At 45.1% G+C, this 27,212-nt stretch overlaps 1 protein-coding gene across 2 annotated transcripts in view; it reads left to right on the forward strand.

Annotated features, from left to right (window-relative positions):
* Positions 1-2,427: 2,427 nt before the first annotated feature.
* The window catches only part of sgpl1 (sphingosine-1-phosphate lyase 1), a 76,084-nt gene continuing 51,299 nt past the window's right edge, over positions 2,428-27,212 (forward strand). Inside the window, exon 1 of one of the 2 annotated variants that reach the window (XM_080215678.1) lies at positions 2,428-2,564. In XM_080215678.1, coding sequence (XP_080071804.1) covers positions 2,547-2,564 — 18 coding nt within the window. In that variant the 5' untranslated portion in view covers positions 2,428-2,546. Of the gene's footprint in view, positions 2,565-7,682; positions 7,782-27,212 lie in introns of those variants that run through there. The other variant, XM_080215679.1, reaches the window with a different exon arrangement.

The raw sequence follows: 27,212 nt of genomic DNA on the forward strand, positions 1-27,212 counted from the left end.
CTCAGAATTCTTAAAGCAGTAAATACAATAAATAAATGCTTTTCGAGGAAGAATGGGAGTTCTATATGTGTTCTATATTTATCCCTCAATCAACATCACTATGAGGGATTATCTGCTCATTCTCATATTGCTGTTTGTGGGATCTTTGTGTAAATTGACAGCTCTGTATTTCTGACCTTACAACAGTGACTACACTTCAATAATACTTCATTGGCTACAAAGCATTTTGGAATATCTTGAGATCGTGAAGCATGTCACATAAATGCTAGTCTTTCTCTTTCTTCGCATCATTGTATTTTGTATCAAGTGTCAGTGGCTGACACTGGGGATGCTTTCGATTTGTTGACTTGTCTGCCTGACCCTTTTCCACGTTAGGATTTGGTTGAGTCAAATGTTTTTTGCACAGTTCCCTATTTGATGAACCGTTGGATAAGCATGGGTTCTGAATGGAGATGGACACAGGGTAGGTAGGATATGGACACCAGATAGGAAAAGGACCACTTGTTGGGGAATGGGCAATAGGCGATGTTGTAATATGTTTTTAAGGGATATCAGTGTGACATCAATAGAAGGAAAGTGTGTCATGTGATCCAGTCTTAGTTTCGTTTTTGCTTTTGAGCAGAGCACACACCCATTGCTCTGATGTCTTCAAGCTTTACATCTGTGTCTAGCTCTCTTGTATCCAGTTTTAATAAATGAACCCATAATGTGTGACATAATCCCTTAGAATAACTTGTGCCTTGTATCTTATAAGTTATTACAATAATATTACTGTAACATGGCTGGATGGCGATTGATGCTGAATGGGGAACAGGCACTGGATGGGGATATGCATTAGGTGGGAATGGGAGGAGTTTGCAGAGACAAAAACCTAGGGAGGCCACAGAGGAGTCTGGGTCTCTTGTACCCAAAGCACAAAAAGTCAGCTTGTAGATGTACAACAAGTATTTAAGAAGGCAGAAGCAATGTTTTTCTTTATTGCAAGGAAGATGGAGTATAAAAGTAGGGAAGCCTTGCTATAACAGTGCAGAACATTGGTGATTCCTGTACTGCAATACTGTGTACAGCTTTGATCAGCTTAGTGAAGGAGAAATATGTTTACATTGGAAACAGTTCAGGAAATCATAGAATCCCTACAGTGCAGAAGAAGGCCATTCAGCCCATTGAGTCTGCTCCAAGCACAATCCCACCCAGACCCTATCCCTACAACCCATGCATTTATCCTAGCTAGTGCCCCTGACACTAAGGGGCAATTTAGCATGGCCAATCCACTTAACCTGCACATCTTTGGACGGTGGGAGGAAACCGGAGCACCCGGAGGAAACCCATGCAGACACGTGGAGAATGTGCAAACTCCACACACACAGTGACCCAGGCCGGGAATCGAATCTGGTCCCTGGCGCTGTGAGGTGGCAGTGCTAACCACTGTGCCACCGTGCCACCCACTTCTCTGATTGTTGGGATGAAGGGACTGTCTTATGTGGAAACATTGAACAGGTTGTGCCAATACTCATTGCAATTTAGAACAACGAGAAGTGATTTTATTGAAATATACAAGATTGTGAGGGAACTTCACAAGTTGGGTGTTGTGAACATGTTTCCCCTCATGGGGAATCTAGAACGATTCCAGAAGGAGGAATCTTGCATTTGAGATGGAGATTAGAAGGAATTTCTTTTCTTGGAGGGTCATGAATCTTTGGAGTTCTCTCCACCAGAGAGCAATGAAGGCTGAATGTAGTCAAGGTAGAATCAGATTTTTGATTGACAAGAAAGTTGAGGTTTTCTTAAATTCTATTAGTGTCACCACCCTAACACTGCAATCAGGTAATTGTGAAAATCCCCAGTTGCCACATGCCTGTGCTTGTTCAGGTACTCTGAGGGAGAATTTAGCACAGTCGATGCACCTAACTCGCATGTCTTTCGGACTGTGGGAGGAAACCGGAGCACCCGGAAGAAACCCACGCAGACACAGGGAGAACATGCACAATCCACACAGACAGTGACTCAAGCCGGGAATTGAACTTGGGTCCCTGGCACCGTGAGGCAGCAGTGCTAACCACTGTGCTACCGTGCTGCCCCTGTCTGGCTGTGGGGGAGACAAGCAGGAAAGTGGAATTAAGATCACAATCAGATTGTATTGACTGACGTAGCAAGAATGAGGGGCTGAATGGCCTACTCCTGCTCCTAGTTCTTATCGCTTGTAAGGCCGGAGCCATCTGTTGGCTCTGGTTGTTGTCTGTGTCCCTGAATCGTGGATGTCACTCGATTATGCATTTCGACCAAATCACTGCTTGGAAAATTCTGTTTGATGTGCAGCAGAGTGTCAATTCCTCCCGCTGGAATGCTGCCAATTCTGCGTCGACCTCACCGCACAGCTGCTGAAATATTTATCCAGAAAGTCAAGGATTTTGAAGCCGTGTTTGCCGAATGCTTCCATCACTGCTATTCCCCAAGCAGTGTGCTGTTAACATGACTGCAAACTGGAGGCCATCTGTTAGATAGAATGAGAGAACCTTTAATGTGTCACACGATGTTGAATTGGAGCGATGAAGAGCTGTTTGAAGGTAAGTTATGATTTAATGCACACAGCTCTGGAACAGACAACAAAGTGTCATATTTCAAGGCTCTGCGACAATTACTAATGGGAAAAGGAGTTGGAACAGAATTAAATATTTAAGCTGAATCTGATCGAATGTCAGTTTTTTTTTACATAGAATTTACAGCACAGAAACAGACCATTCAGTCCAGCAGATCTATATGCCACATACACCTTCTCCTACCTCACTTTGTCACACATGAGGGCAGCACAGTGGTTAGCACGGCTGCCTCACAGCGTTGGGGACTGGGTTTGATTCCTGGTTTGGGTCACTGTCTGTGTAAAGTCTGCACGTTTCTTCTGGGTGCTCCAGTTTCCTCTCACAGCCTGAAAGATGTGCTGGTTAGGTGCATTGGCCCATGCTAAATTCTCCCTCAAGCCACACATTTACCTCCCTAACTGGTCTTTGCCTAAATGGTGAAGCTTGATGCACAGGTGGTTTTTCTGAGACGACTTTCCTGGAGGTCCTGCGATTCAGCCTACTTCCTAACTCCTGAAACTGGTCCTGCAAGATCTCCAAGCTGTCCCCTCTTTACGTTGTTGGTTCCCTCATGAACCACAACCTCTGGTTGTTCACCCTTCCTTTCCAGGAGTTTGTCTAGTCAATCTGTTATGTCCTGAACCTTTACATTCGGGAGGCAACAGACCATACGGGCCTCACAATTTCGGCTGCAAACTAGCCTGTCAATCCCTCAAACTGTTGACTCATCCATCACACACGCACATCTCTAATCTGCTTACCAGCCTCCCTCTCTTTTTCCAGAGTTGCCTTGGGCACCATGAGTCTTCTACCCTAACATTGCTCACTTCATTGGCATCTAAAATTTCATACCAGTTGGACAGCTCCAAGTAGTCCTGGGTTTCCTAAATCTGCTGTCCCTTTTCCTTTTGACAATTGGTCACCCATTTTCCTGCCATCTCTACAATCCTCCTTGCTTGCTATCAGGATGTGGTGTGACCACCCTCTGGTACGACTGTTCCACAAACCTCTCCATCATATGGCCTCAATCTTACTTTCCAGGTCTTAATTTTCAGATCGCCATGTTAAGCCACTTCACACAGATCTGTGAAGGGCATGATATTGTATGATGCACTTCATGTCCACTTGATGCTCTCCTTCTGAGGTCATCATTGTAATAGTCACTAACTATTTATGACCTATAGACTTGACGGAACCAACTTGTTGAATGATGTACAGTGATTTTTCAGACTCTTCAGCTCAATGCCTCTACTTTCTCAGGAGGTTAAGGAAATTTGGCACTTCTGCTAAGTCTCTTGCCAATTTTTACAGGTACACCACAGAAAGCATCCTTCCTGGATGTATCACAGTTTGGTATGTCTCCTGCTCTGACCAAGACCACAGGAAACTACAAAGGGTTGTGATTGTAGGCCAGCCTATCATGCAAACCAGCCTCCTATCCATTAACTCCATTTACACCATCTGCTGCCTCAGAAAACAGACAGCATAGTCAAGGACCCCACGCACCCCTGGCATCTTCCACCTTCTTCCATCGGGAAAAAAATACAAAAGTTTGAGGGATGGTGTAGAAGGGAAGGGTTTAGATTTCTAGGACATTGGATCATATTCAGGAAAGGAGAAAGTTGTTCAAAAGAAGTGGAACCAATCTCCTGGCTGGGAGAGTAAGTAGTATAGTGGGAGTAGATTTAAATTTGAAAGGCGGGCAGGGGGTTTACTAATGGGCCTAATTTTAGAAGTACCAGTGAGGGCAAAAGAAAGCAGATGGGGAAGAGGGAAAAGGAAGTGAGGGAAGGCTTGACATTGAACAAAGAAATGGTTGCCTCCCAAAGGGCAAGGAAGAAATAAGGGCAGGGTTCAATTGTATGTGTTTAAATGACGGAGTATAGTGAACAAATCTGGAGAACTGGAAGCAGAAATTGCTTGAGGGGGTTATGACATAGTAGCATTGACAGAAATGTGGCTCAACACAGAACAGGACTGAGTACTTCATATCCCAGGTTGTAAGGTTTTTAGTAGAAACAGGGTGGATAAAACGGGAAGAGATGTGGCAGTCTTCGTCAAAAACAGTATCACGAGATGCAGTCCCTGAATCAGAATCTATATGGTTGGAGGTGACATTGTTTGGTCTTTATTATAGACCTCCAAACAGTGGGGAGGAAGTTGAAGAGAGCATTTGTAAGCAAATTAAGCAAACCTGCAGGACAAGTTGTGATAGTTGGGCATGTACCAACTGATTCGAGAACAGCTTATTCCCTGCTGCCATCGGATTTCTTATACTTAAGACAATCCTGACTTTAATGAGATCATCATTTCACTGTCCAAATTCACATGATTCTACGAGCTATGTTACCGCACTCACATACTGACCAATGGATCCTTTTTCACCTTAAGCTCTAATTTTGAACACATGTTGATCATAACTTACATTCACTTGAGATTCAAAACGAGCCTTCAATACTTTCAAAATTTCTGCAGTCTTTTTTTCAGCTTTCGGATAGATCAAGGGTGGAATACAATTTATAGCAGTCTCTCCCAGCAGTGTTAAAAGTATTGTTACTCTTATCGGCTCCAGTCTGTTATTAAATCCATCGCAATTTTGTAGTTTTGTCATTGAAAGTGGAAACTTTGCCAGTTGTACCGCATATCCCCTTTTGTTTTGACACGGGCTGGGAGTGGAAAATTTACAGCCATTTTTATCTCACCCAATATTTTGTTTGAAAGTTGTCAGCTTGTGTTAGCTTTTCCACGTCTGTGTTTTTGTTTCTTCAGCAGCTTGGAACATTTCAGTGTTCCTCTTTCAGCTTTTCAAAACTCAATCTCAGCTCCACCACGGACACCATGTAGCGAACTCAAAGGCCAAAGACTTTTCAGTGTGATGTCTTTATTGAATTGAATGTGAGAAGGCTGCATGCAGGGAGTCTCTCATGTCAGAGATTGCTTGACCACAGCAAACTAGATAGGACATATGATATGTGGACATGACATTTCTAGCCTAAACAGACTTCTTTTCTTCAAGTGAAGCTTCTCAACTTCTCCAATCTAGCTTCATAAGTGAAGTTCCTCATCCCTGGAACTATTCTCATGACTTGTTAGAATTTGTAATGCATAGGTTGGTAGAAGAATTGGACAGCACGGTAGTACAGTGATGAGCACTGTTGCTTCACTGCCTGGGACCTGGGTTCGATTCTGGCCTTGGCTGATTGTCTGTGTGGAGTTTGTGTCTGCGTGGGTTTTCTCCGGATGCTCCAGTTTCCTCCCACAGTCTGAAGATGTGCAGGTTAGGTAGACTCGCCATGCTAGATTGCCCCCTAGTGAGTCCCAAGGCGTGTACATGAAGGGGATTAACTGTATGGCGTTGCGGAATGGGGCAGGGATGGGCCTGGGTGGGTTGCTCTGTCAGAGGGCCTCCTTCTGCATTAGAGATTCTATGTGATAACTTTTCAAATGCAATTGGACAAGTACTTGCAGGAGATAAAAATTGCAGAGATATGACGAAAGAAGGCAATGGTGGTGTGGGAGTGGGCGAAGTCGGATTTCAACACCATTATTCCTATGAAACTCATCTCCAAACTGTGTGGCTTAGGGCTCGGCTCCTCCTTCTGCAACTGGATCCTGAACTTCCTAACCCACAGACCACAATCAGTAAGGATAGACAACAACACCTCCTCCATGACCATCCTCGACACCGATGCCCCACAAGGCTGTATTCTAAATCCCTTACTATATTCTTTATACTGTGTGGCCAATTTCCCCTCCAACTTGATTTTCAAGTTTGCTGATGACACCACTGTAGTGGGTCGGATCTCAAACAATGACGAGCCAGAGTACAAGAATGAGATAGAGAACCTGGTGAACTGGTGCGACGAGACGAAAATGATTTCTCCCTCAATGTCAACAAAATGAAAGAGATTGTTATCGACTTCAGAAAGCATAGAGGAGAACATGCCCCTGTCTACATTAACAGGGACGAAGTAGAAAGCTTCAAGAGCTTCAAGTTTTTAGGTGTCCAGATCACCAACAGCCTGTCCTGGTCCTCCCATGCCAACATTATAATTAAGAAAGCTCACCAATGCCTCTACTTTCTCAGAAAACTAAGGAAATTTGGCATGTCAGTTACGACTGTCACCAACTTTTACAGATGCAACATAGAAAGCATTTTTTCTGGTTGTATCACAGCTTGGTATGGCTCCTGCTCTGCCCAAGACTGCAAGAAACTACAAAAGATCAGAAATGTAGTGCAATTCATCACGCAGACCTGCCTCCCATCCATTGACTCTGTCTACACTTCCTGCTGCCTTGGCAAAGCAGCCAACATAATCAAGGACCCCATGCACCCTGGGCATTCTCTCTTTCATCTTCTTTTGTTGGGAAAAAGGTACAAAAGTCTGAGGTCACATACCAACTGACTCAAGAACGGCTTCTTCCCTGCTGCTGTCAGACTTTTGAATGAATCTACCTTGCATAAAGTTGATCTTTCTCTAAACTCTAGCCATGACTGTAACACTACATTCTGCACGCTCTCCTTTCCTTCTCTATGAACGGTATGCTTTATCTGTATAGCGCACAAGACACAATACTTTTCACGGTATACTAATACATGTGACAATAATAAATCAAGACTAACAGATTCATAGAATTCATACAGTGCAGAAGGAGGTCATTTGGCCACTGAATCTACACTGACAACCCTACTGGGGCCCTGTCCCCATAACCCCACACACTTAACCGCTACTTTCCCCTAACCTACACATCTTGAAGTACTACGGGACAATTTAGTATGCAATCCAACTAACTGCACATCTTTGCAAAGATCGTTCTTTGAAGAGGCAGATTGGAAGGACTGAACGTGCTGATGAATGTGTTGAACTATGATGCCCTGGATTTGATTCAGAGGAGAGGGTGAGGCAGATCCCTCCGGCCTCTGGGTGGCGCTGAGGTTCCCTGCCGCTGAGCGGAGGAGTGGTGTCGTGGCTCTGCCGCCGCGGCAGGTGTCGCTGTGCCGGGAGTGCCGGCGCTGAGGCTGAGGCGGGCACAAAGAAGGCCGCTCCTGGCCGAGCGGTGGCTGGGTCGGTGCTTTGTTGTGAATCAGAGCCAGCCAGTCACACACTGTGAGAGAGAGAGTTGGAACGGCGCGGGGCGGAGAGGAGAAGGAGAGCGAGAGCGGCTCAGGAGAGCGGATTGCAGCGGCGGGACATGGAGATGCGGGTAATGAGGGAGGAAGCGGCAGCTGGGCGGACAACGATGGTTGGAGCGGGGGGAGGGGGCGCCGGGGGGCGGGTTGCCCGGGCAACGGCCAACGTTCCAGTCGGTGACGTAACAATAGGGATGACGTAACAATATGGATGACGTTATCATGGCCCACCTTCCACTCCCCCCCCCGAATCAGCTGTCAATCACTCAGCCCCCCATCCAAGGAGGTGCCAGCATGCTGTACACAGCATGATCCCAACCAGCAACCCACCCCCATCCCCACCCCGAATTGAATCACAATCCCTCCATCACCCCCCCTCCCCCCCATCACCCCCCCTCCCCTCAATTCAGCCCCCCACCCAGCAGGGTGCCAGCATGCTGTGCACAGCAAGATCCCAACCAGCAACCTACCCCCATCCCAACCCCAGATTGAATCATAACCCCCCCCCCTTCAATCACCCATCTTCTATTGCATAAAGCAATTTTTGGTTCCTAACCTGCCCCACCATAGAGCCCTGCTTCAATTGCCTACCACCCCAACATACATCCCACAGCTCCCCCCAAGCCCCAATATGCTGCAACATCCTTCCCACACCCCAGCCCCAATGTGCACCTCACCTCATCATATCCCCACCCGCAACATGCACCCCAACATACCCCCCCTGCTGCAATGCTCCCCCACCTCCAACATGCAACCCACCCCAACATACCTGCCCAGCTGCAGCACCCCCAAGCCCCAACACGCGCCGCCATCTCATCAAAGACCCTCCCGCACTCCATCATACACTCCAGCCCAAACACCCCAGTTCATCACTTACCCACCCACCTCAACACCAACCCACCCTCCCCAACACACCCCCCCTGCCCCAACATGCACCCCACCCCACCACCCATGCACCCCAACATACCCCCCCGCCTCTGCAACACTTCACCTATCCCACCATACTGCCCTGCTCGAACACCTATCCCACCCCCTGCCACAATACCCATCCACCCCACTATACTCACTGCCCCAAAATTCACCCACTTTTAGCTGTGGCAGCTTCCAGTTATGAAGGGGGGGAGGCATGGTGGCACAATGGTTAGCATTGCTGCCTTAAAGCGCCAAGGATCTGGATTTGATTCCCGACTAGGATCACTGTCTATGCCAACTCCACATGTTCTCCCCGTGTCTGCGGGGGTTTCCTCTGGATGCACCGGTTTCCTCCCACAGTCTGAAAGATGTGCTAGCTATGTGCATTGGCCATGCTAAATTCTCCCTTAGTGTACCCAAACAGGTGCTGGAGTGTGACGACTAGGGGATTTTCACAGTAACTTCATTGCAGTGTTAATATAAGCCTTCATCTGCGGAAGTTTGCTAACCTGAGGAGTGCAGTCAGTGGGGACAGCTGTTCTTGGTTGACAGTCTGCCTTCCCCTCCCATACAGGATGTGGGCATCACTGGCTAGGCCAGTATTTTACCTTCAGAAGGTGGTGATGAGCCACAGTCCCTGTTGTATTGGTGCATCCACAGTACTGTCAGGATTTTGACCTAGCAACAGTGAAGGAATGGCAATGTATTTCCAAGATGTGGAGATGCTGGCGTTCAACTGGGGTAAACACAGTAAGAAGTCTCACAACACCAGGTTAAAGTCCAACAAGTTTATTTGATAATAAACCCACAAGCTTCTCTCCACTCAGCTGACGAAGGAACAGTGTTCCAAAAGCTTGTGGCGTTTACTATCAAGTAAACTTGCTGGACTTTAACCTGGTGTTGTGTGACTTCTTGCAATGTATTTCCAAGTCAGAACAGTGAGAGACCTGGAGGGGAATTTCTAGGTGACGGTATTCCCATGTATCTGCTGCCCTTGTCCTTCCAGAAGATAGAGTTTGTAGGTTTAGATGGAGTATTCAAGTCCATTCCAGCATGTAATCGAGAATGAAATTTCAATGCTGCACTGAAGGAGTGCTGCATGTTTGGAGGAACCTTCTTTCAGATGAGATGTGATACTTATGGTGTTTGAAGAGTAGGAATCAGCTGTCATTGTCTAATGATAAAGTCATGGATTATTCATCTCACACTGCTGCCATGTATATTGATTTGTTACTGTATTTCAGAAGCGGTTATTAGTTACAAAATACTTGAGGAAGGTTACAAAATACTTGGGGAAGTTTTTTTTACCCTTGTGAGATTCACTTTGTCTCAGTGTATCATGTGATTGAGTCAGTCCTTTTGTGGGATAAGTCATATGATCACAGCAGTGAATACACAGAGAAACAGGGCAAGGGAAAATAGTGTTTTGAACAGAAGTTTGTCGCAGCAGCAATGAGTCAGGTATTAAATTTCTTCCTGCCCCCTCTCTCTGCTGTGCCTGACTTCCTGGAATATTTCAGTTTGTTCAACAGCCCAGCTGCTAGTTTGATGATGCATCACATCTTATCAAATGAACAAGAGTCAGCTTGTGAGGCTCTTATGAAGGTGTTCTTGACCTTGGAATATGAGGACGGGAGCAGAGTACTCTGTTCCTGGACCCTGTTCTATCCTTCAGGGAGGTTATGGCTTGTTCTGTATCTTGACTCCATAGCACTGTGTTTACATAATATAGTCAGAGATCCCAGGATGCTGTACAGGAATGTTATCAAAGAAACATTTGACACCAAACCACAGTACAGATGACCAAATGTTTTATCTTAAAGCTGAGTTGAAGGAACTTGTGGAAGTTGGCGATGTATTAGGGATCTGCCTTGCTTCTGTAACCTCCTTACAAGCCCCAAATCTATCCATTTCAGCGTTGGCATATTTACTTAACAGCACCCAGCCTCTGTCGCTCCAGGGCAGGGCAAGGGGAAAGGAGGGTAAGAGGTCCAGATTTCTACTTCTAACCTTTTGTCTGAAGAAGTGTTTCCCAACAAAAGAGGCTGAGACGTAAAGTAAAAGCCCATGGAATTGGAGGAAGTGTGTTAGCATGGATTGAAAACTGGCTGTCAGATAGAACACAGAGAATTGGAATGAATGGCTGCTTTTCAGAGTGGAAAGATGTGGGTAATGGAGTACTGTAGGGATCATTTTTTAGTCCATAATTGTTCACTATTTACATTAATGAGCTGGAGGAAGGAATAGAATGTAAGGCTTTAGCAGGCTAATTCTTGGAATGAGAGGGTTGACCTATTAAGAGAGGCTAAATAGCCTGGGTCTGTATTCCTTGGCATTTAGTAGAGTGAGGGGTGATCTTATGCAAAAATATCAGATCCTGAGAGAGCTTGATAGGGTAGATGGTGAGGTGTTTTCACTAGTGGGAGAGTTTTGAATAAGGGGGACATAGTAACAAGATAAAGGGACGGTCATTTAAAATTGAGGTGCGTAGAAATTTCTTCTCGCAGAGGGTGGTCAATCTCTGGAATTCTCTGTCCTGAAGGATGATGGAGGTTGGATCATTAGAAGTATTCAAAGTGGAGGTGGATAAATATTTGATAGATTGAGGAATAGAGCATGTCGGGGAAATGTCACAGAAAAGGAGCTGAGGACGGCGTAGATCAGCCAGGATGGTACTGAGGGGCAGGGCAGGCTGGAAGGATCTGATGGCCCACTCCTGCTTCTCCTTCACCTGATGAAGGAGCTGCGCTGTGAAAGCTTGTGATTTTAAATAAACCTGTTGGAAGAAAACCTGGTGATGTGTGACTTCTAATCTTGTCCACCCCAATCTCCACCTCATTCTTGGACAGCTGAATTGTAAATGTATACTTTGACCTCTGTTGTGGACTCTCTCCTCTTCGCTCGCTACCCCACCCCCTCTTCTCGTCCTCCCTGTCACCCACTGAGCCCACAGGAAAGAGAACTGACGTAGAGAAACTATCAAGCTCCTTTCATTATCTTAAAACACTTCAGTTAGATTGCTCTTTAATCTTCTGGAGTCAGGAGAATACATGCTCAGTCTGTGCAGCCTATGCAGTTATTGCCGCAGCAGCATAGAAGAAACAGGGGTGGTTATTTACAGCTGTGTTGACATATTGCCCTGGGTGAGTGTCACAGACCAAACCAAGGTGGGCCCGAGGATATTTGATGATGATATTTCTGTACTGGACCGTGTGTTCGGATTTTGTTCAGGCAGCATCCCACTGAAGCTGTGGATGGGAAGTACTGTTCGTGTGTAACCAGGAAGCACTGCGGAGACCGTGACCAGATTATGTCTGTTTTCAATTACTCCCCAGGAAGATGTCAGTCTTCTGTGATCCGCTAATTACTACTGGTATACCCCAGTCCAGAAATCTTTGGTTTTAACCCCTAAATAACACATCCTGCTTTGTATGTCATTAGGTACTCTGGGCAAACCCTGATTGACACTGTGGGACAAGTCATTTCCATCTTTTGAAATTGTTTTGCGTGTGCGGCAATAAAGCCTTTTCCAAGTGTTTCTAGGATTTCTGCCTTGTTACTTTCAAACTCAACGCTTGAAATGTGCTCTTGAAAAGAAATAATCGTAATTATTTGATATCTTTTGCTTTTTTCCAAAATAAATCTTGAGGGTTTAGTAGTTGTCAATTTGATTCCGTTTTCTCCTCACCCCTTGCTTGTGGTACTGTACCTCAGTCATTGCTGGTTGCTCATCTTTCCCTGTGCCTCTGGCTTTTTTTTCTGAGCAAGGGGAATGGTTCGCCCCTCTGGGATTCTCTGTTCTCGGTAAAGCTGTCTTATGCGCTGGAGACTGTTTCCAGCTGAGGTGACTTCAATCTCTGCTTCTTAACCTCAGGGGACTTGAAAATTAAATATCGTTCTTGTATTTTTATTCATTCATGGGACATGGGTGTCACTGGCTGGCCAGCATTTATTGCCCATTCCTAGCTGTTCGAGGGCAGTTGATAGTCAACCACATTGCTGTGGCTCTGGGGTCGCGTGTACGTCAGACTTGTCCTGGTCCCTCCATGCCAACACAATAGTTAAGAAAGCCCACCAACACTCTACTTTCTCAGAAGACTAAGGAAATTTGGCATGTCAGCTACGACTCTTACTGACTTTTACAGATGCACCACAGAAAGCGTTCTTTCTGGTTGTATCACAGCTTGGTATAGTTCCTGCTCTGCCCAAGACCTTAAGATACTACAAAAGGTCATGAGTGTAGCCCAATCCATCAAGCAAACCTGCCTCCCATCCAGTGACTCTGTCAATACTTCCTGCTGCCTTGGAAAAGCAGCCAGCATAATTAAGGACCCCACGCATGCTGGACATTCTCTCTTCCACCACTTTCTGTTGGGAAAAAGAGGCAAAAGTCTGAGGTCATGTACCAACCAACTCAAGAACAGCTTCTTCCCTGCTGCCGTCAGGCTTTTGAATGGACCTACCTTGCACTAAGTTGATCTTTCTGTACACCCTAGTTATGACTGTAACACTACATTCAGCACTCTCTCCTTTCTTTCTCTATGTACGGTAGGCTTTGTCTGTACAGTGCGCAAGAAACAATATTTTTTACTGAATATTAATACGTGTGACAATAATAAATCAAAAGACCGGGTAAAGATGGCAGATTTCCTTCCTTAAAGGACATTAGTGAACCAGATAGATTTTTCCTGATAATTGACAATAGTTTCATGGTCATCAGTAGATTCATTAATCTAGATGATTTTTATTGAATTCAAATTCCACCATCTGCCGTGGCAAGATTCAAACCCAGGTCCCCAGAACATTAGTTGGGTTTTTGGATTAAAAGTCTCGCAATAATACCATTAGGCCATCGCCTCCCTGCCTGCAATGCTGAAAATCCAGGTATGAGAGGGAGAATTTTGGACATCGCTGCACACTGACCCGCTCTCACTGTCCCTGATGTATGTAGTCCTAACTAGCTGGAGAAATGCACAGTTTGAAGTGGCAAAGCCTTTGTTACTGTCATTGCTTCTCTGCCTGTCTCCTATCCTTGGTAAACTTCAGCTCACATAAAACTCTGCTGCTGTTATCCTAACTCACCCATCATACCTGCTCTTGCTGACTTACATTGTCCCCCAGTCAGGCAATGCCTTGAGTTTAAAACCCTTATCTTTGCTTTCAAATTCATCCATTGGCCCTTGCCCCTAACCCATCTCACTGATTTCCTCTGGTGACACACCCCTTGGAGGTCTTGAAGTGCCTTTTCTGGCCTCTTGAGCATCCTTGGGTTTTCATCGCTTTACTATTGGTGATTTTCTGTGCTAAGACTCCCATGAAATGTTAAGAGTGTTGAATAAGTCCAAATTAAAATCATAGAATCTTACGCTGCAGACGAGGCCATTTGGCCCATCGCCCTGCACTGACCACGATCCCATCCAGGCCCTATCCCCACAACCCTATGCATTTACCCTAGTAACTCCTCCTGACACTAAGGGGCAATTTAGTATGGCCAATCCACCTAACCCGCACATCTTTGGACTGCGTAAGTAAACTGGAGCACCCAGAAGAAACCCATGCAGACGCCGGGGAGAGTGTACAAACTCCACACAGTGACCCAATCTGAGAATCGAACCTGGGTCCCCTGGTGCTGTGAGGCAGTAGTACTAAGCATTGTGCTATCGTGCTGCAAATTGTTGCACTTGCTTCCTTTCAAGTAACTGAAATGGACATTGTGTTGTTGAACGATAGCTAGCTAGTTTTGCTCAAGGAGAGTTTGCATTTCATCACCAATTTGCAGTGAGAGTCAGATCTGATTATGTACTAAGCTAGAATTGGCTTCACTAACTTGTCATATGTCTTGACCATAACTAAGGAATAGGGAGGTAGAGATCTTTTTTATTCTTTGATAGGGTACGGGCATCTATGACTTGGCCATTTGCCCATTCCTAAGTGCCTTTAAAAAGCTAATGATGGGATCTAGTTGAAAAGGAAAGATTGCTGAGGGAACTTTACAGATTGTCTGGATGTACCCCCTCATGGGGGAATCTGGAACTCAAAGGGGAGTAAGGTTTTAAATTAAGTGGTCTGCTATTAAAGATGGGGATGAGGAGGAATTCTTTTTCTCCAAATTCTCTTTCCCAAGGGAGCAGTGAAGGCTGGCGCTTTGAGTATATTCAAGGCTGAGTTAAACAGATTTTTGATTGACATGGGAGTTAAGGGTTATGGGGGAGAGGGAGGCAAGTGGAGTTGAGGCCACAATCTTATTGAATAATGGAGCAGGCTTGAGGGGCCGAATGGGAGCAGGAGTAAACCATATCTTATGTTCGTAGAATCATCAAATCCCTGCAGTACAGAAAGGAGATCATTCGATGCATTGAGCCTGTACCGATCGCAATCCCACCTGGGCCCTATTTCTGTGACCCTTATTTACCTTGCTAATCCCCCTGACACTAAGGTCAATTTAGCATGTTCAATCAACCTAACCCACACATTTTTGGAGTGTGGGAGGAAACAGGAGCATCCAGAGGAAGCCCACGCAGATATGGGGAGAAAGTGCAGACTCCACACAGACAGTGACCCGAGGCTGGAATTGAACCCGGGTCCCTGGCATTGTTCTGAGGAACAGAGGATTGGGTCCCATTGGACTGTCTTTGCTGGCACAGACACGATGGACTCAATGACCTCCTTTGCTATAAGATTGTATGGAACAAATCAATTGTATTTCCCTGAAATGGTCATCCTTTACTGGATGTTGGATATGGGATCATTTTGTCAAATGTAAGAAATCAAATCAACTTTAATTTCTTTATTTGAATAATGTACTGGCCAGCAACTAAACATTCCTTTGCTGTACCTCTGATGCACAGTAATACCAGTGTGTACTGTCCACAAGACGCATTGCAGCAACTCTCAAAAGCTCCTTAGGCAGCATCTTCCAAACCCGTGACCTCTACCACCTAGAAAGTATGAGGGAAGCAGAGACGTGGGAACAGTACCTACCTGCAAGTTCACCTCCAATCCACAGACCATCCTGGCTTGGAAATATATCACTGTTCTGTCACTGGGGCAAAATCCCTCCCTAACCGCACAGTGGGTGTACCTACCCACATGAACTGCAGTGGTTCAAGGAGCCAGTTCACCATCACTTTCTCAAGAGGCAATGAGGATTAGGAAATAAATGCTGTTCTTGCTGGTGATACCCACATCCTAAAATTGAGGAACATATTGTGTGTTAAATAGGCAAAGTGCTTTGTGCAAGGCTGGTAGAATGCTGGTCACACCATCACTCATCGGCAATTTATGAAAGTGACATAATTCCTAGACTCAGGTTTTAGTGTAATATGGGAAGTTGGCTGTGTGACCTCCTTCCTTTTGTTTGCCTGCACTTTATATCTCTGTGTCTCCATCCAATTCTCTTTTGCAGATTATTTGTGAATTTTCTTCCACTGTCCTTTGTACTCCAGATCTGAACAATTTGCTGCATTCAAAAATTCCTCTTATCTTTCTTCCAGTCCAGTGGCACAGTGGTTAGTACTGCTGCCTCACAACGCCAGGGACCTGAGTTCGATTCTCAGCTTGGGTCACTGTCTGCGTGTTCTCTTCCATTCTGCATGGGTTTCCTCCTGTGTCTGAAAGACATGTTGGTTAGATGCATTGACTGTGCTAAATTCTGTCTGTGTACCCGAACAGGCGCCAGAGTGTGGCGATGAGGGGATTTTCCCAGTAACTTCATTGCAATGTTGATGTAAGCCTTACTTGTGACACTAATAAATAAACTTTACCAATTCAATTAAATCCATGTTCTCCGGTCGTTGAGCATGCTGCCACTTTATTTGTATTTGTTCAAGTGGGACCCCTTGTTACGGTTTCCCGTTCTTCCTTTAGTTCTGGTGTCAGCTGTGATTCGGGCAGTGATGCTTGTATCTTCAGAATCAGAAGGTTATGGGCTCAAATCCCACTCTAGAAACTTACACGAGGACTGACAAAATAGTGCGGTACTGGTGGAGTGCTGCAGTGTCAGACATGCCACCTTCAAGTTAAGGTCCTGTCTGCCTGCTCAGGTGGGAGTTAAAGATTGCAGCACTAATTTAAAGTAGAACAGGTGATTTCTCACTGTTGGTTCCATGGTCAACATCACAAACACAGATTTTACAATCATTGTCGCATTGCTGTTGTGAGCGCTTGTAGTGCCTATTTTCTATATTACAACAATGAAGGTACTTCATTTCAATAATTGCAAAGCACTTCGGAAGGTCTGGAACTTGCTGTATAAATGCAAGTCTCCCATTTTTTCCCATCGGAAGGCTGATGGTTTATTAGCCTCTTGTAGGAGTGACACAGGCCTGAGTAACATGGAAAATCTCGCTTCTGGTCAAAGTTTAAAAGTTTATTAGTGTCACAGCTAGGCTTACATTAACACTGCAGTGAAGTTATTGTGAAATTCCCCTTGTCGCCACACTCTGTCGCCTGTTTGGGTACACTGAGGGAGAATTTAGCACAGCCAATGCACCTAACTAGCACGTCTTTCAGACTATGGGAGGAAACTGGAGCATCTGGAGGAAACCCATGCAGATGCCACACAGACAGAGACCCAAGCCAGGAATTGAATTCTTATCCCTGGCGCTATGAGGCAGCATTGTTGCTGTCATTATTGTTGGCAAATTGTTCTCTGAATTTTCTGTTCAAGTTGCCATCACCAGTGTGAGCGTGCTATTTTCCACCTGGAGTGGAAAGCAATGCAGTCTCTTGGCGTGATCTGAAGCTGATTCTAGCAGCAGAGTTTGGTGTTTGTGCACGTCTTAATTTTCAATGTAGTGACAGCAGGTCTGGGCTTGTGAAGACTGACCGGCACCATCTTCTCATCAATTTCATGCGTGGGCTGCTTGGAAACATGCCCTTTGCATTGTGGTTGCAGTTATGATGCAGCTGGCATCAGCCTGGCTGTATTGCATGGTACCATGAGTGATTCTCTTGGTGGGGACAGGGGCGTGGCCGGGGGAAGAGAGAGGATTCTTTCATTGTTAGTCATTTTCTCTCTCTCTCTTCCCCCGCCCCCACCCCCTCATCTTCCTCTATTTGATTTATTATTGTTGCATGTATTAGGATATAGTGAAAAATATTGTTTCTTGCATGCTGAACAGATACAGCAATCCATTCATAGAGAAGGAAAAGAGAGGGGGCAGAATATAGTGTTACAGTCATAGATAGGGTGTAGAGAAAGATCAACTTAATACGAGGTTCGTCCATTCAAAAGTCTGACAGCAGCTGGGAAGAAGCTGTTCTTGAGTTGGTTGGTAAGTGACCTCAGACCTTTGTAGCTTTTTCCTGACGGAAGAAGTGGAAGAGACTATCTCTGGGGTGCAGGGTGATTATGCTGGCTGCTTTTCTGAGGCAGCGGGAAGTGTGGACAGAGTCAGTGGATGGGAGATTGGTTTGCGTAATGGATTGAGCTACATTCGTGACCTTTTATAGTTCCTTGTTGTCTTGCGCAGAGTAGGAGCCATACCAAGCTGTGATACAACCAGAAAGAATGCTTTCTATGGTGCATCTGGAAGAGCTGGTGAGAGTCATAGCTGACATACCAAATTTCCTTAGTCTTCTGAGAATGTAGAGGCGTTGGTGGGCTTTCTTAACTATAGTGTCGGCATGGGGGGGACCACCCTAGAGGATATTGAGTTGGGAATTGGCATTCTTTATGCTAATTCAAAACTGACAATGCAAACTAACCCTACTTGGGGAGGGAAAGGAAAACTGTTGAAGTTTCTGTCAGATGGTCAAGTGGACAAAGCAAATAGCTGGTTTTCTGAGAACCTGTTTGAGGCTCTCGAACTGTGGAATGCTGATGAGTGGTTCTGGAACGAGAAATCCAGGGTTCAGTTCTGTTCTCTGATTCTGTGAACTGTTCGTTAGCAGGAGTGAATCGGCAAATGCATAAGGATGATGGAAAGAAACATTGAATTGTAAATAACAGCGCTTAAAAGAAGATAAATGGACAGTGATGTGTGATGGGGTACTCTGCTGCTAAGATGGACCAGATAGCCGGCAGGTCCAAGTGTTGGGTTAGAAATAGCATCTGGTCAGTCAGAGGGTAATTGTTTGCTGAGGGAGTTGTAGAAATTCGATGGTGCTTGTAAGTTTCAATAAAGTGCTAGCTGAGAGAGAGACTGGACCATTGCTAGACATATATTATACATTAATCTTCTATAAACTTGTAATATTTTATTTTGGCTTTGTTAAAATGAATTATTTGACCTTGTTGCTTTGAATTTTTACTTCATGTATACTTTTATACTTAAACTGGACTTTTGAACCTGGTTTGAGGAACTTTGTGATAAGATGTGAGGACAGATTGCATAAATCTTTCTTTATCTGTTCAAGGGATATGGGGTGTTGCTGACAAGGCTGCAATCTTATGCCCATCCCTTACTGCTCTTGAGCAGCTAGTGGTGGTGTGGTGTTTTCTCAAACTGCTGCAGTCCATGTGGTGTAGGTAAACCCACGGTGCTGTTGGGGAGTAAGTTCCAGGATTCTGACCCAGTGATGTTGAAGGAATGATGATATAGTTCCAAGTCAGAATGGTATGTAACTTTGAAATAAGCAGATGATACTGACACCATGTGCATGTTGCTCTTGTCCTTCTCATGGTTGAGTTTGCGGGTTTGGGAGATTCTGTTCAAGGAGTTTCAATGAGTTGCTGCAAGAATTCTCACAACACCAGGTTAAAGTCCAACAGGTTTATTTGGTAACACCAGCTTTTAGAGCACTGCTCCTTCATCAAGTGAGTGAAGAATTGGGTTCACAAACAGGGGACATATAGGCACAGACTTAATTCACAAAATAATGGTTGGAATGCGAGACTTAACAAGTAATCAAACCTTTATAGCTCCAGATAATGCGAGGAAAGGTTAAGCACATGTTAAAGAGGTGTGAATTGTCTCAAGCCAGGACAGTTAGTGAGATGTTGCAAGTCCAGGAATGTCATGGGGGTTACAGGAAGTGTGACATGAACCCAAGATCCCGGTTGAGGTCGTCCTCATGTGCGGAACTGGGCTATCGGTTTCTGCTTGGCGATTCTGCATTGTGTGTCATGAAGGCCGCCTTGGAGAATGCTTTCGTGAAGATCAGAGGCTGAATGCCCGTGCCTGCTGAAGTGTTCCCCCAGTAAGAAGTCTCACAACACCAGGTTAAAGTCCAACAGGTTTATTTGGTAGCAAAAGCCACTAGCTTGCAAAGTGCTGCGTCTTGTCCAGGTGATTGGGATTTCAGTTCACAAACAGGACATATACTGTGGCGATCCTCTCCACTTGGCTCCCCGACAGGAAGGGAGCATTCCTGCCTGGTGATTGTCGAGAGGTGTTGAACAGCAACAGTTGTGCATGGGTGGTGGAGGGATTGAATATTTTTAGGTGGTGCGGTACTTATTAAGTGGGCTAAATTCTCTTTGATGGTGTAGAGTTTCTTGAGTTTTGTTGGATCAGTGCTCGTCCAGGAAAGTGGAGGTTATTTGATCACACTCCTGACGTGTGTCTTGTCGATGGCAGACAGGCTATCCGGAGATAGGAGGTGAATTACTTGCAAATTTTCTAGCCCGTGATCTGTTGTATTTGCTTTTGTTTAGAGAATTGAAGGGTACTCTGATCCAGACCAATGCCTATACAGTTTCAAAACATCATTGCAAAAGGCCTGTAGTTGTATTGAAGATTAGATGTGTTCCATACTTAGGGCGACACCTGAGGTTCTGTACAACACTGACATAGAAGGTTTGTTACAGCCAGCTGAAGTCTATTTTCAGATGTCTCCCTTCTCCATTTCACAATTCATGGTGGTGTTATTACCCCATTTTCAGCTGTTTCTGGCTGCTGTTCTCCACACATAGCTGAATTTCATGACCATTGAGCCATTTCCCATTTGCAGTCTCTCTCAAGGTAACTGTAGTCCTGTGAAATATGTTCATGTTAGCATGGCATTGAAGGGGAATGAACTCCAGTCCACGCGAATTGAGACCTAAGTGTTGTATGACCAGCCTGAGAAGCAGATGGCACATGACCTCTCCACATAATCTCATCTCCATCCCTTTCACAGTCTGGCAATGTTAGCTTTCTTTTAAAAGTACAGAAATAGCCTCAAAGATAGTGTTGAAAATTCTGACAGGTTTTGACAGAGTAACTAAGAAGAAACTCTGTCCAGCGGCAGAATGATTGGTAACCCAGAGAGGCACGAATTTGAGGCAATTTGCTTTAGCTACAGTGCCAGTCTAAGGGAGGACCATTTCTGTGTGGAGTTGTTCTGATCTGGAATGTGCTGCCTGAAAGGGGTGGCGGAAGCAGATTCAGAAGTAACTTTCAATAGAGAGCTGGTGATCTATCTGAAAAGGAATAAGTGGTGGGGCGTCGGGGAAAGAGCGGGCAGTGGCACTAATTGTACAGCTGTTTCAAAGCCATCACAAACACAATAGGCTGAATGGCCTCCTGTGCTGTATGATTTCATGATAAGTAATTAGTCTGTATAAAAAGGATTTCCCCTGTATTTGTCAATGTCATTTTCTAACAAAACACCTTCGCAGAGTCTTGATGTGGAGATGCCAGCGTTGGACTGGGGTAAACACATTAAGAAGTCTCACAACACCAGGTTAAAGTTGGACTTTAACCTGGTGTTGTGAGACTTCTTACTGTGTTCAGAGTCTTGCAGATTTCTTACTGGTTTTACAAGCCAGCGCCCTTATGGGAAGAACACCAGTAGTTTTTGGGAGAGAATTGTGAAGGCGTAGGGGAAATCTGAAGCTTTTTGTTTTGTGTTATCAGGTTACTGTCTTCAGTGGATGGTTATGACAAGAAAAAAGCCCCTTCCTGTACTGGCACATGAAGCCATCTGTTACTATCTTTCCAACACTTGTGATGTGCTGGACTTGGGCCCAGTTTCTGCAGGACACTGTTGTGCCGGCTTTGGCTTTTTTATTGTTGGAAACATGTGCATGTCACTGGAGCAATATAAAGAAAAATGGATACTGGGAAAAATCACAAGCTTCTTTGCCCATTTTGAAGTGTTCAGAAAAGTCTTTTTTTGTCCTTTCAGCATGTTGGTACAGTGGTTAGCACTGTTGCCTCACTGTGCCAGGGACCCAGGTTCGATTCCTGGCTTGAGTCACTGTCTGTGCGGAGCTTGCACATTCTCCTTCTATCTGTGAGTTTTCTCTGGGTGCTCCGGTTTCCTCTCTCAGTCCACAAAGATGTGTGGGTTAGATGGATTGGCTATGCTAAATTGCCCCTTCGTGTCAGGGGGACTAGCTAGGGTAAATGCATGGGGTTATGGGGATAGGGCCTGGGTGAGATTGTGTGCTCAGTGCAGACTCGATGGGCTGAATGGCCTCCTTCAGCACTGTAGGATTTTATGATTCTATGAAATGTAGTTTGCTTCTCCAAATAAAGATATAAAGCGGTGCATTTCTCTGGTGTAGTCTGGCGTAATAGGTCCAACACAAATACTAGGCAGTGCTTGTTTCCAAAAGATTAGAGTCCAGGCCCATTTCCCTGACTGTCAACTGCACCATCAGCATCAGATTGCGCATCATTGACATTTTAGAGACATAATCATCTATTGAAGGCTAAATCATTCTTCTAAGCACTGGACTACAAGAGCAAAGTGGTGGGTGACTCCCTCCTTTTGCTGGAAGTCTTTCCACAGCCTACAGTGAGCAAATGCAATTGAAAAATGCTCACTCCTTCCTCACTTGAGTGGGTGCAGCTGCAGCAATGCTTGAGAAGCTCAAATCGTCCAGGACTGGGAAATTCGCCCACGAGAGTGACTCCCTTTCCCTCCATGGCCTTACCGCTCCCCATCTCCAGTCCCACATCACCTCTGCCTTCCTCCGGTTCTGAAGAGTAATCTCAACACCAGGTTAAAGTCCGACAGGTTTATTTGGTAAGATGAGCTTTTGGAGCGCTGCTCTTTTATCAGGTGAGTCACCTTCGAAAGCCCATGATTCCCAATAAACCTGTTGGGCTTTAATCAGGTGTTGTGAGACTTCTTACTGTACCCGCCCCAGTCCAAAACTGGCATCTCCACATCATGTCCTCCAGTTCTGCCCTCTTGTGCCTCCCCAATTTTAATCGTTCTGCCACTGGCGGTTGTGCCTTCACCCCTTGGACATTGAACTCTGAAGTTCCCTTCCTGAACCTCTCTACCTCTTCCTTGAGAGGCTGCTTGACATCATCTCTTCAACGAAAATTTGATTGCCTGTCCACACATCTTGTTTATTGCCTCGATGTGGAATTATGTTTGAGAACACTGCAATGTTTTGCTTTGTTAAAGGCTCAATGCAAATATAAGTTTGTGATGTGTCCTTGATGGCCACACTCCCCCCTCCCCCCATATACATTGTGAACTAAACATAGCCTCAGGTCAGTCAACCAGAGCCTGAATGTCCTTTGCTGAGGAGCTTGCAGTAGATTGGAAAATATTTGCAAATTGTGAGACAGAAATGTAAAGCATTGTAGTTGGTTTAGTTCCTCTCTTTGCAGGCTAACACATGCTCCCACACAAATACAATTTGGGAAGAATTCCCAATGTCATGCTGGATTCCTGTTGTGTAATTTACTAATGTTCTCGTCATGTAGAATTATAGAATCCTTACAATGCAGAAGGAGACCATTCGGCCCATTGAGCCTGCACTGGCAACAATCTCACCCAGGCTGTAATCCCACATACTGTGCTATTCCCCCTGACACTAAGGGCCTGATTTTACCATCCCGTTGCGCCCATTTTCGGGTGCAAAAACTTGGCAAAACTGGGCGTGAGGCGAGTAGCGTGATCCGAGCCCACCTCCGCTGGTTCCCCCTTTACCAAGGCCTGAAAATGGCCACAATCGGGATTGTGCCTGAAACAGGCACAACAGCCATTTGAATGCATTTAAGTTGACTTTATGGGCTATATGCCCAACCTTACCAGCACTTCACTCTTTACCACCGCGTTTGCCCATTTGGAATCGGCGTGAAACAGACTTGCTCCACATAAGTCTGATTCGGGCGCTCCATCAGTGAGGGTTAGTGAGGAGGTAAGTGCTGAGCATCCGATGGCTCTGTGCTTGAGATCGGTGGGGTGGGGGGAAGATGGGTCCATTGCCACTCTGTCTGAGATCAGTGAGGGAAAAGGGGGAGGAGGGTCGCAATTGGCCTAGGTGGGGGGATAAAGGGGTCAGTAATGGTGTGGGGCAATGTTTGTGGGGCCAGGGGGAGTCATTATCCAGGAGGGATGTGGCAGGGGAGCCGCATTCTACCATTTTTCTTCTGCGCTTGTGCAGTTGGAGGTGCCAATCGGAGCTGCAGGATTTCAGACACATTAAGACCCATCCATAGGCTTCAGTAGAGTGATTCGGAATCGCTGATGCTTTTTCAGGCAGAATGGGTCTGAAAGTTGGATCTGAAATGCTCCCAGTTTCAAGTCTGCCCAGCGCTTCGAATCAAAATAATAAAATAGGGCCCCAAAGATCAATTTAACACGGCCAATAAACCTAATCTGCACATCTTTGGACTTTGGGAGGAAATTGGGAGGAAACTGACGCAGACACAGAATGTCAGGAGATAATGCCAATGGAATGGTCATCAGAAGTTTGCTTTGTCTGCTGGTTTGGTGTTGTAACCTTGAGAGACACCTACATTTTGATGATGTGTTTAATACATTGAGGGCCATTTTAACCCCCTTGAAAATGGTGGTGGGTGGGGTTAGTGAGGTCAGATGAGATATTAACTTTTAAAATCTAAAACTTGCCTCCCAATTCATTGCTTCAAGTTTCAACAGAGATGATCAGAGAAAATAGCTCCATTGCCTGGATCTTGGTTGGCCTGCTAAATATTACTATGAAGCTCTGTGCCTTTGATTTAATCTACTTGGGAATAAAGGATACAAGTTGTGGTTTTGGAATTCCAACTTTGGGGTTTAAAAAAGAAGGGTTGCATGGACAAGTTGGGCTGAAGGGCCTGTTTCCATGCTGTAACCTCTATGACTCGATGAATGCCAGGGAGTAAAAGTATGTTCATTTTCCAAATCTGCAATGGGGTAGTAATTACTTTTCATAAATTCAGATTATCCCAAAGCACTGTGCAAGCAATGAAATACTTTTGAGAAGTCAGTGTAGGAAATTTGGCAGCCAATTTAGGTACAGCAAGCTCCCATAAACAGCAATGTGCTCTTAATCAGATCTTATGGGTTAGTGATGTTGGTTGAGGAATAAATAGTGGCCAGAATACCAGGGATAACTTCTGTACTCCTCTTAAAATAGTGTAGTGGGATCTTGTACATCTATCTAAAAGAGTCAGCAAGGTTTCGGTTTAACATCTCACACAAAAGGCAGCACCTCTGACAGTGCAGCACTTCCTCAGTATCAGCAGGGGGAACGTCCGCTTGATGTGCAGGGGTAGGTGGATTGGCCAGACTAAATTGCTAGATTAGTGCCGGGGAACTAGCAGGGTAAATACGTGGGGGGTACAGGAATGGGGCCTGGGTGGGATTGTTGTTGGTGCAAGTTCGATGGGCTGAATGGCTTCCTTCTGCACTGTAGACATGCTCTGAATCTATGATTATGTGCACAAATCTCTGGAGTGAGGACTTGAACTCGTGACTGTCTGATTCAGAGGTATGAGAGCCTTTTGCTGAACCACAGCTGTTAGTTGCATGGTGTTGATGTGCGAGGCTGTGTTCCTCCAAGTGGCAATTTGGTTGCTCTTGTATGTGAAGTTACCGTGTTCCCCTTTACTGTGCAAAATGAGATCTGATTTGCAAAGTGTGAAGCAACTATGAACAGGGTGTGCGGACTGAAGTTGTATTCTTTATATCAGATCCTTCCTTCCTTCCTTTGCTGCAATAATGTTTACTTAGCCATAAAAATGTATTGGGGAGCCACAGTGAACTAATCATTGAGATCGTTGTGCAACCTGCTCTTACGTAAGTAAGGAAGGCAACTGGTGTGAGGAGATATTCAGAACGTTGGTGGGTGACTGCAAGTGGATCTGTCACTTAGGACGTTATGTGGGCACTTTGGTCATCAAAATGGTCATTAAAGGATGCCACTGTTGTAATGGAGAAAGAAATGCTCATTTTTTTTAGTGATTGTGATTATTTTTTGTGTGAATGTTGCTTTTAATCTTTCCTCTGTCCTAACAAACTTCCAGCTCTCCCACAAGCTCTGGCTATTTGCAGTCATGTGACAGAAATGTGCTTTTTATTGGATTTTGTGTTGGTGTTTAATACATTTTTCTTTGAAAGGAATGTTTTATTTATTTGATCACGGGATGTGAACATTGCTAGCTAGTGTTGGCCATGAGAAGATGGTGGTAAGCCGCCTTCTTGAACCACTGCAATCTCTGTGGTGTAGGTATATCCACAGTGCAGTTTGCACATTCTTAACCTTATCTTGACACTTTTATTGGCCATATGTTGTACAGTTTCTACATGTGGATTTCTGTTCTTTGCAGTTGCTTGGTCTCATCCCTTCAGATACAGTTAGAACGTCCAGCGGCTGATAAAGCACCCTTTTTTGCATGGATTTTTTTTTGAGGCTTTGGTTCCTGGGCTTTGACTCTTGCTCTATGCAGAGTTTATTTGCCAACATTTGGTGTGCTTCAATGGGAGTCAGTCTCTCTTAGCTAGTGAATTTCACACTTGGCCTGGAAAGGTGATAGCTCCTGTTGGATACTGAGTATTAGGTGAGAGCAGAGCACATAAAGACTGGAGCTTCCCCAGTCAAAGGTTGAGTTGTTTGTTGGCTGATCTTACTACAGTAAGAACTCTCACAACACCAGGTTAAAGTCCAACAGGCTTATTTGGTATCATGAGCTTTTGGAGCGTGGCTCCTTCCTCAGCTGAGTGGAGAGTTGGGTTCACAAACGGCATATATTGGCACAGACTTAATTGCAAGATAATAGTTGGAATGTGAGTCTTTATAGGTAATCAAGTTAAGACCATGCAGATGGTACGACAACGGATGAATGGACACCACTCGGCAATCACCAGGCATAAGTGTTCCTTTCCTGTCGGGGAACACTTCAGCGGTCAAGGGTATTCAGCCTCTGTTCTTCGGGTAAACGTTCTCCAAGGTGGCCTTCAAGATGCACAATGCAGGATTACCGAGCAGAAACTGATAGCCAAAATCCGCACACATGAGGATGGCCTCAACCGGGATCTTGGGTTCATATCACACTACATGTAACCCCCAGCATTTGGCCTCTTCTTGCAAAATCTTACTAACTGTCCTGGCTTGAGACAATTCACACCTCTTTAACCTATGATTATCACTCTCTCCAGTTGCATTGTCTGTACCTCTAAAGACTTGATTACCTGTAAAGACTCACATTCCAATCATTATCTCGCAATTTGTCTCTTTATGCCCTATATATGAACCACTCATCTGATAAAGGAGCAGCGTTCCAAAAGCTCGTGATACCAAATAAACCTGTTGGACTTTAACCTGGTGTTGTGAGATTTCTTACTGTGCCTGCCCCAGTCCAACACCGGCATCTCCACGTCACGCTCTTACTACAGTAACAGCTTATATTTATGGAGCAGCTTTAACAGTTAACCACCCTGGGGTCCTTCACAGGAGCAATTGTCAAATAAAGTTT

This window comes from Carcharhinus amblyrhynchos, chromosome 31 (assembly GCF_965287045.1).
Source record: "Carcharhinus amblyrhynchos chromosome 31, sCarAmb.v2.hapA, whole genome shotgun sequence".
Classification (NCBI taxonomy): domain Eukaryota; kingdom Metazoa; phylum Chordata; class Chondrichthyes; order Carcharhiniformes; family Carcharhinidae; genus Carcharhinus; species Carcharhinus amblyrhynchos.